The sequence below is a fragment of the Manis pentadactyla genome, chromosome 16 (genome assembly GCF_030020395.1).
Source record: "Manis pentadactyla isolate mManPen7 chromosome 16, mManPen7.hap1, whole genome shotgun sequence".
Lineage (NCBI taxonomy): Eukaryota > Metazoa > Chordata > Mammalia > Pholidota > Manidae > Manis > Manis pentadactyla.
Genome location: NC_080034.1, coordinates 72016273 through 72026542, shown reverse-complemented (window position 1 = coordinate 72026542; position 10270 = coordinate 72016273). Strand labels below are relative to the sequence as shown.

At 35.5% G+C, this 10270-nt stretch overlaps 1 protein-coding gene across 1 annotated transcript in view; it reads left to right on the top strand.

Moving 5' to 3' along the window:
- The first annotated feature begins 371 nt into the window (after window positions 1–371).
- Window positions 372–10270, top strand: part of LOC130681279 (bromodomain adjacent to zinc finger domain protein 2B-like) — a 13209-nt gene continuing 3310 nt past the window's right edge. The window contains exons 1-5 of the mRNA XM_057493918.1: window positions 372–435; window positions 2064–2129; window positions 5847–5987; window positions 8249–8503; window positions 9448–9662. Coding sequence (XP_057349901.1) covers window positions 394–435; window positions 2064–2129; window positions 5847–5987; window positions 8249–8503; window positions 9448–9662 — 719 coding nt within the window. The 5' untranslated portion in view covers window positions 372–393. The remainder of the gene's footprint in view (window positions 436–2063; window positions 2130–5846; window positions 5988–8248; window positions 8504–9447; window positions 9663–10270) is intronic.

Below are 10270 nucleotides of genomic sequence, written 5' to 3'. Positions count from 1 at the left end.
CTTAGGGGTCCTGATTTCCTGATAGACTGTTTTATCCTACTTGTCTGTCCAATATTTATTTCCAAATGAGTATTACTTGTACTTGCAAATATTTATAAAGACTTGAGTTTAACCAGCTTGGTTTATGTTGTTTTTATATACTTATTTAGCATTTGTATTTTAAAATTGTTTTGAGACATTTTATAAAGTCATTCCAATTTAAGACAGGTGGCATATATATAATGTTAAAGTAAATAATTAAAATTTATATCCAGCATGGGTAAAATTTGGTAAATCTGTACTTATATCTTTAATTATTTGATTCCACTTAAATACCTTCCTCCTAGATATTTAGCTTATTATCTAAAATTGTCATAATTTTTCCTACAGGAAAGAATTAAGAGAATACAACAAATGAGAATGGAAAAAGGTCTTCGAGCCCAGCAAATTCTGGAGGTAGAATTCTTAAATTTGATATGATTAAAGTAATATAGTCATGTATTTTAAAGTCTGAAAAATGAAAATTTTATCAGTCTGTTCTCTCACTCATACAAATTAACATGTCCATCACAAGTTATCTGTAAACATAATGTATAGAATAAGGACCTCTCTGAACCATACTTAGCAATTTTATCTAATCCTAATAGTAAAAATCCAGGAAATAAGTAAAGGAAAAAAAAGAAAGGGGAAACCTCTCAATAGCCAATATAGTCATAAAGATCATATGCTAAAACTCACGCTCTTAACTTTTCAAAATGTCATTAAGTCTTATAGTTAGATACCTGCTTTTCATTTAGAAATGAAACATGACAAAAGTAGGAGTGTTCAATGTGGAAACAGTTTAACCAGCTTTGTTTTCTGAGTTCGGACAGAACTGGGCTGACAGAATAGGGCTCAAGGACATGCTGGCAACAGCAAAAGGAATAGCTGCAAGACAGCAAGGGAAAATAGGATAAACAGAAACTCCAAAGCCTAGCAACAGTCTGTAATCTGGTAGTTAAAAAGGAAGCAATTTTCAACACCTCAATGGCCCAAAGGCATTTCTGTTATCAAACTGTGTATAGTAACTGATGTCAAGAATAACTGCTCAAGTCTCCAAGAAAAAGCCAAATTATGTTAAGTGTACTGTGTCTATCTGAGCTGTACGTGTATATGTCTCAAAATTATCCAAAGTACTTTTGTCCAAAACGAGCTTTTTAATGTTGAAAATTATTATAATCCAAACCCTTAGCTGTTCAGGAAACTGTTGCCATAAAAATTGGCTTATTCCCTGAGCAATACGGTTAGCTGAGGTTTTCACAGTTGCAGGTTTTTTCCTTCTAAAACCATGTACACATATTCCCTTACCCATTTCAAATTAATTTTAAAACCCTCCAAATTGAAAATATTAAAGTACATTGGCAATTACTACTAGATAATTATGAAGCTACTAGTTAATGAGTAAGATTATAAAGCTCAAATTTGATAGCATGAGCTTGATATTCATAATGTGCTTCATTAAAGGTTATGTTTCTATTATATTAGGGAAAAAACCTTGAATTTAACCACCGTACGTTAAATAGAGTTAATGTTATTTAAGTAATGGATTTATCTCAAATTTTAAGTATTACAAACGAAACTTCAAGTAAAGTAGACACGGGCATTTTTAAATGCTACTTATTTGTCCTTTAACCTTTATTGTTAAAATCGATCCCGTTTTTGTAAAGTTTCTACAGTGATCATGATTTACTTTCAAAAATCAGAAAAAGCAAAAAATGCCATAACATCATTTTTTTCTGTGATTAAGTTTTAAGGTAAAGTAACACTCAAATTATTTCAGACTTTTTACAGAGTTTGAAGAGAAAAACCTGACATTCTCTTACGAATTTAAGAATTTTTTTGTATATCTTAATTGTAATCTATACGTTACAAATGAAATCAGTATGTTAAACGTAACAAACTGAGGGGAAATCTGTAATTGTCTACATACACGTTACATACTGTTTGAACCTTGCGAGGCATGGAGCTCCGTTTCCAAGTGTAAGGTCATATTCAGGTTGTGGTGGTGCTGTTGCATGACTTTGCGACCTATTTTATATGCACAGGCTAAGAGGATAAAGAAGGAAGAAGCTGCAAAAGCCAAATTATTGGAGGCTGAGAAACGAAAACAGGTAAATGTAGAGGACAGTCAGAGTTTTTAGTTTTTTAATTTATTTTGTTATCCTTAATCCACTATGACATGAAGAACTTTGTTTACTAGGCTCCCCCCTTCACCAAGTTCCCCCCACAAACCCTATTACAGTCAGTGTCATCAGCGTAGTAAGATGTTGTAGAATCACTACGTGTCTTCTCTGCGTAGCACAGCCCTCCCCATGCCCCCACCGCACATTATACATGGTAAACGTAAGGCCCCCTTTCTGTTTGCCTGCCCTCATCCCTCCCTTCCCACCCATCCTCCCCAGTTCCTTTCCCTTTGGTAGCTGTGAGTCCATTCATGGGTTCTGTGGTTGTGCTGCTGTTTTGTTCCCTCAGTTTTTCTTTGTTCTTATACTCCACATACGAGTGAAATCATTTGGGACTTGTCTTTTTCTGCCTGGCTTATTTCACTGAGCATAGTACCCTCTAGATCCATCCATGTTCTTGCAAATGATAGGATTAATTTTGTTCTTATGGCTGAATAATACTCCACTGTGTGTATGTACCACCTCTTCTTTATCCATTCATCTACTGATGGACACTTAGGTTGCTTCCATTTCTCGGCTATTGTAAATGGTGCTGCGATAAACATAGAGGTGCATCTGTCTTTTTCAAACTGGGCTGCTGCATTCTTAGGGTAAATTCCCAGAAGTGGAATTCCTGGTTCAAGTGTTATGTCTATTTTGAGCTTTCTGAGAAACCTCCATACTGCTTTCCACAATGGTTGAACTAATTTACATTCCCCCTAGCAATGTAGGAGGGTTCCTCTTTCTCCACAACCTCGCCAACATTTCTTGTTGTTTGTCTTTTGGATGGTGGCGATCCTTACTGGTGTGAGGTGATATCTCATTGTGGTTTTAGTTTGCATTTCTCTGATGACTAGCGATGTGCAGCATCTTTTCATGTGTCTGTTGGCCATCTGAATTTCTTTGGAGAACTGTCTGTTCAGCTCCTCTGCACATTTTTTAATAGGATTATTCGCTTTTTGTTTGTTGAGGTGCACGAGCTCTTTATATATGTTGGATGTCAACCCTTTATCAGATCTGTCATTCATGCATATATTCCATACTGCAGGGTTCCTCTTTTTCTAACGAAGGTGTCCTTTGCTGTACATATGCTTTTCAGCTTGATATAGTCCCACTTGTTCATTTTTGCTTTTGTTTCCCTTGCCCTGAGAGATACTAGGAATTCGCTCATGTTTATGTCCAAAAGAGTTTTCCCGATGTTTTTATCCAAGAGTTTTTTGGTTTTATGACTTACATTCAGGTCTTTGATCCATTTTGAATCAGCATGTTATTTTTTTTTTAAGTAAACGCTGCGATGGTATACCAGTATCAATTATATTAAAAATAAAAACTCAAAATGACTATGTGAAATAATGTTTAGCACAGATAAATGTATATAATGTGTGCTTTTATTGTATGTTTATATTTGTTTCTTTATATATGGGTTTTTTGTGATGTCTTTAGCTCTTTAAGTAGCAGACCCCCAACTCAGAAGTGCAAACTGTTGGATAATGCTTTGTACTGTGTGGTGTTTCTCTCGATCAGAATGATCTCCCTAAAGCTACTTTGTGTTGTTTATAAGTTTCAAATGGCATCTGAAATCTGATTATGTCCTTGGATTATAACTTTCTCTTTGTTTCAGTATTAAAAAGTGAAGCCTATAGAAACAAAAGCCTAACGTTATCAGTTATTTACCAATAATAAAAAGAGTTACCATTAATTACCGGGATGTTGTTTGAGGGTCTTTTGAGGGGTTAAAATTTGGTTTCATGACTGTGATTTCAGATACTTAAAAATTCCTAAATATAACTTGAGTATTATTAACAAAGGTGTTTATCTCTGCTTTTGGATACAAGGTTTGTGTATAGATGAAAATTGAAAACATCAATTATGTTTGTCCATGATATAAAATGTAAAAAGTAGAGAAAAAGACTGGCTATTGAATATTTTCAATGACTACTAGTACAGATGTTAACGTATCTTTATTTATGTGGCATTTGTAGAATTAATCATTAATTCATGCTTAAATAAGTTTTATATGCTAAAGCACACCAAATATGTCCGTTAGAGTCAGATGATAATTACTATAGTCAGAAATAAAAACAATATTTAGATCAGTTGGTGAGGAATGTTGAAATGATACAGACATGAGAGTCAGGGAAAAGGATAAAAATCCCTCAAAACTGTGCCTGGCAAATTGTACAGCTGAGAATTGAATAGGTGCATTAAGAAATGGGTGAATAAATTAGTTCTTCTGACCACTCTAAGTTCACAGTAACGTGAGAGACATTAAACAAATAATTGTCCCAGAGTTCAATAAATGCTATGTTATGTGGGAGCCAAAAAAGAAATATTAAAGTGCCTGAAGTAGTTGTGGGAAGAGTAAAAAAAAAAAAAAAAGGCATACGTGTTGAGGAGGAGGAGCTGTGAATTCTAAGCAGGGCGGGGATGACATACACTAAGGTACAGCCTGATGACTGAGTTAGGGCCCTTGGGGTGAGGAAGACAAGGGGCAGAGGGAGTCAGTTTTAACCTTGTATGTACACCTGTCTTAGCTTTGTTGCTGCTTCTCCTCTTTCTCCTCCTCCTCCTCCATCTTCAGCAGCATCATCACATCATCATCCAAGCAGTGCCTCAAACTGTCACGCAGACTTTTCCCAACCCAGCTGTGTCAGTGTCACTAGGGCCTGGCGAATGCACCGAGAGTAAGACGTGAGACTGACCTTGTGGGGGCCTAGGTTGTGACTGTCTATATATGCCATTTGAAACTGGTTCTTTGAGTCATCTTACACGAGAACCACAGGATTTGCATTAGTCCTATACAGTTCATTAAAATTCAGTAAATAAATTAGTGACTAATTTGACTAATAAATTAAAATAGTGGATAAGTTCACTAAATTCACTGAATTTAGAGACGCCATGTTTCCCTTGAAGTATCTTTATTAGTAAACAAAAATGGATGCCTGTCACCAAGTTTTAAAGATCCTACTATTTTCAAAGATTTCTTGGAAATCTCCGTTTTATCCTAAAAATTGACCACACTCTTACCTTCTGTTCCATATTATAGGTATGGTTTTTTAATTGGAAAAAGTACTGCATATCACTAGTTAAAAATGATGCCCAAGAATACACATGCACACACACACAGAACACACAGCTGGCCTTGGAACAATGTGACATTAAGGAAACAACTCTGCATATAACACCTGACTCCCCAGAAACTTAACTACTTATAATAGCCTACCATTGACTGGGAAGCCTTACTGATAACATAAGCAGATCATCAACCATATTTTTTATGTTGTATGTATTGTACGCTGTATTCTCACAATAAAGCTAGAGAAAAGAAAATGTTTTTTCAAATTGTTGCAGATCTCAAAAAAGTTACCAGTGTGTGTATTTTTTTTAAACCTGCATATAAGTGGACCCATGCAGTTCAAGCCTGTGCTGATTAAGGATCAACTGCACAAAAATATATACAGTCATAAGATTATTTTGAAAATCAAAGAGTGACAATACTGAAAAGCAAAATAAGTTATTTCTATGCAGTCCTAAGTCCGTCGCTTAAACCTGCTTGGACAGTTCTGTTCATGGACATAACACAGATCACTTTTTAAATTTTAACTAATGGCTTTTCAAACATAATAATGGTTAAAGAGACTATGTGGGCATGGTTTTCTTTTTAAGGAAAAAGAACGGTCGAAGCAAGAAAAACGTGATGAGAAACGATTAAAGAAAGAGCTTAAACTAGAGCAACGAAGATTAGAATTAGAAATTGCAAAAGAACTAAAGAAGCCTAATGAAGACATGTGCTTAGCAGACCAAAAGGTAAGTTATCATGTAAACCATTTCCTTAATAAGTTTAATTTTTCCTGTGTTCTCACCTCATTCGTCTGCCCGAGCTGCCAGTACGAAGGCTTTCACTTTCAGCTGAGCAGTGGATTTCCAAGTCTAGGTCAGTGTGCTTCTCCTGATGGCCACCAATAAGTCTGTTGACCTCCTGCGCTGGAAATGGAAGTTCTAAATATATAAGTGGTGGAGTGCTGCCAATCTTTTTCATTGAAATAAAAACACTGTACAAATGTACAAGGGGGAATGATAAAAGTAGATAAGATTTCTGTTTCATTTGGTCCTTCCTATATGTTTAGATACAGAAAGATCTGCCTTCTCCTCAAACCCCCTTAGATATTTAAATAAATCAGGATTTATAATCTGTAACCTCCTTCAGTGCTTTAGACTTGTTAGCTAACTTCATTGAGTATGTTGACTACTTTCCAGGCACTGTGCTAAGTGTTTTTTACGTATGAATTCTCCCATTTAACCCTCACCACAATCCTGTTGAAGAGGTATTTATGCCCATTTACAAGTGAGAAACTTTGACACAAAGAGGTGAAGGAACTTGCCCAAGATGACACAACTCATAAGTGGCACCTTGGATCCAAACTCCAATTTGTTAAACTCCAGGGTCCATACTGTTTATCACCTTGAAAGCCAAGAAATGTGTCCAGTGAGAGGACCTCATGTGTTTTCTCTCCTGTTGTTTTCACAGATGTTGCTAAAATACGTAAAAGTAGAAATTTGGAAAGAGCGTGATAATCATGTTAACTGGCATAATTTATATACTTATCAGAAGAAATCAATTATGTTTGGCTATAGTTAAGATGGTATTTGTAGAAAATTGTCAATAATACATATTTCTGTAATACTGTCAATAATAGTATAATTAGTCAATAGGATCTATATTATATGCCATGTTCATCTGATAATACAAAGAGTGATTGTCTCTTTTCAGCTTTTTCTAAAGCACTTAAAGCAAAAATATCCTAGTGGGGATTTAGTTATAATAATATTCTTACTTAGCACAAATGCTTTTAACTACAAATAAAAGTATAAACACTAGTTTTAGTAAAACTGCATGTTTAAATTTTCCTATGTCCAGAGAGGGTACATAGGTTAGTTGACACATTTAGTAGGCTCACAGTGAGCAATTTTTGAAAAATCCTAAAAGATCTCTATTTTCTTGAATTTGTTATTTCTGTTTAAATCCACATGCAGTAAATCAAATATAGAAGTCCATTTTAAGCCTTTTGATAGCTTTGTTATATAAATTTTTTAAATCACATGGTATGTGTATGATATGGTTCAAGAAAAAAGATTCAGACTTAGATGGTTTTCAAATGGAACCTGTAAGGTTTGTGTGCTATCAGATATTATCCGCAGTTCTGTTTCCACACAGTATCACTAGAGAAGGTCCTTGGTTAGTTGTTTCAGTAAGTGCAGGGTGGAGGAACATTGTTTAACAAAGACCAGTGAAATAGAAATATGTAAAAGTTCATTTTTTTCTAATCAAAATTTGAAATACTATTATTAAGTCTCATTCATGGCCTTATTGCCTTATTTACTTCCTAAATATTCATGACAACTGGTACTACAGTTTTGTCATTAAAATGTTACTATGTGAGCACATTTGAGAAGTAGCAAAAGAAGCTGCTTTCTAATGGGAGTATTGAAATTCAATATTAGTGTTTTGCTACAAGCCTAGAGACTGTTAGTTGCAGTGTAACTGGGTTCTTGATAGGATCATGGGTTCTGGTCATGTGGACCAAATAGTTTATCTGCATTAATTAGCCAAAGATGGTACCATTCTCCCATCGGCCCATAGATACACGGTAGTTTCTGAGCAACCAAACAAGCATGAATTATTAATCAGTCTCCATCATTAGAAGAAATTAGTACACGTGCCCTACTTAGTATGTCCATGGCCAAGTACTTTTGAAATGCTTATTTCTTCTGTTGCTCCAGTTATGGAACCCATGTTCTATCAATATGTTAATTAAAATTTGTGTTCTTTTTTCAGAATTCTGAGTTCGTATTGAGTTCCACTAAAACTTATTGATGGTTGCTTGGTTTCAAAATCCCGTGCTTAGTACTATGGGGTTGCAGAAATGCCCTCAGGGAATCCACAGTCTAGACGGAAAACCACTGGCAGAATTCAAGAGCAAAGAAAGACGGCAACTTGTTCTATTTCAGAAAATCTGAAGTCATAGCCGTTTTAGTTAATTAGTTTTTTATTTTATTTTATTTTTCAGCCTTTGCCAGAGTTGCCTCGTATTCCAGGACTTGTCCTCTCTGGAAGTACATTTTCAAACTGTCTCATTGTGGTGCAGTTCTTACGAGTCTTCGGTAAAGCTTTAGGCTTTAATGGGAATACTGATGTTCCAGACCTGAGTATTCTTCAAGAGGGATTGCTGAATCTAGGGGACAGCATGGCTGAGGTACAAGACCTGCTTGTGAGGCTCCTGTCAGCTGCTGTGTGTGATCCAGGTCTAATTACAGGATACAAGGTAAAAAAACAAAATACAAAAAGTGATTTTAATTTGTACCCTCAGTGCACTGATAACTGGCTTTAGCATATTAGCAGAAGAGTGTATACACTGATCTAGTTTTTTCCGCATCTCACAAAGTTAAGTGTAGATTTGCTTTCAGTTGCAAATGGTCCACATCTAGGGAAACCTGGTTCATAAAGCCTACAGAATGTAGATATTCCCAGATTACTCTTATTTTTCTCTAGCTTTTGGCCAAAACCAAGTGACTTAAGGAAAGTGATATTCAGCAAAAGAGAATTTATAAATCATAAAGAATTAAAATTTATGTATGCCTTCTGAAATTATGCTGTGTGCTCTCAATCACTGTGAACAATTGAGGCGAATGGCAGCACCTCTAAGATCAGCATGTTAAGACTCTGTACCTCTCAGTGGATACTCAAGAAATTCAAGTGGATCATAATTCCAGCTAAGATACACATTTCAGTCAGCTTTGCTGTAGATAATATGATGGAGAGAGAAGTTTCCAGGTGCACCAGTTGCTTGTTCTTCCATTTTCCTATTTAGGATACCAGACAATAAAGTCCATGACACTCTAGAGCTGGAAAACACAACAGTAGTGCCCCTGGGCCTCCCGCAACCAGTACTGATAGAACGCCTAGATAAAGCCTTAGAAAGCTTGAGATAGTTTCTATAGTCAAAGAAGGTATGATATCTACTCATGACTTCACATACTCTCCTTCCTGCCTGTTAACCAAGGGTCTAAAGAAGGAATAGAAAGACGCAAGTACTCAAATACCTGTCTATCATCTGTTGTCTATTTTTATCTTTACTTCATTTCAAGTGTGAATTAAGCCCTTTTCAGTAATACATAGATAATATAATAAAAACATTTAAAAATCTTAATTGTTTTTATGTTCTGTACGGTTAGGAACAATACTGACAAAAATGCCAAACTTTTATAGGCCGAAACAGCTCTTGGAGAACATTTGCTGAATGTTGGTATGAATCGAGACAATGTTTCCGAGATCTTGCAGATCTTTATGGAGGCCCGTTGTGGACAGACTGAGCTCACCGAAAGCCTGAGGACCAAGGCTTTCCAGGCCCACACTCCGGCCCAGAAAGCCTCGGCGCTGGCCTTCCTGATCAGTGAGCTGGCGTGCAGCAGGAGGGTGGTGAGGTGAGCCCGTGCCTAGACTTCTCTGGCGCTTCCTTCCTGTTCTCAATTTGTCTAATCGAAATAATTTATATGACAAAGTAACACAAATTACCCATGCAAAATCCAAAGTTTACAGAGTAGCACAAAGAAAACAAAATTACACTTAACCTCACCATTCAGAGATGACTACTACTACTACTACTATTTTAATGCATTTACTGCAGTCTGTTGAAAAGAAAATTTGGATCTTACTGCATGTTCTTTGCTACCATTTTGTTTACTTAATAATTCTGTTAATTATTCATATAAGGAAACATAAAAATAGTTTTTTCTTACCATGCCACCAGAAGGTAGCACCTTTGCAAGAATCCGGAATTTTTTCTTTCTTTGACATCTTTCAGTGATAAATAACTACGTGATTTTCCTTCATAGCCATTAATAGAATTATCCAGCTTTTTATTTTATTATTTGCTAATAACAATTTAATATTAGTTTATTGATGTATTGTACTTTTTAAAAACTTACATTTAAGAGTCAAAGTAAATTTTGCACTCTAGTATTTCAAGTTTTGGTGAACAAATCCATATTCATCTTGTTCTTTCTATTCATTATTTTACATATTTTAATTA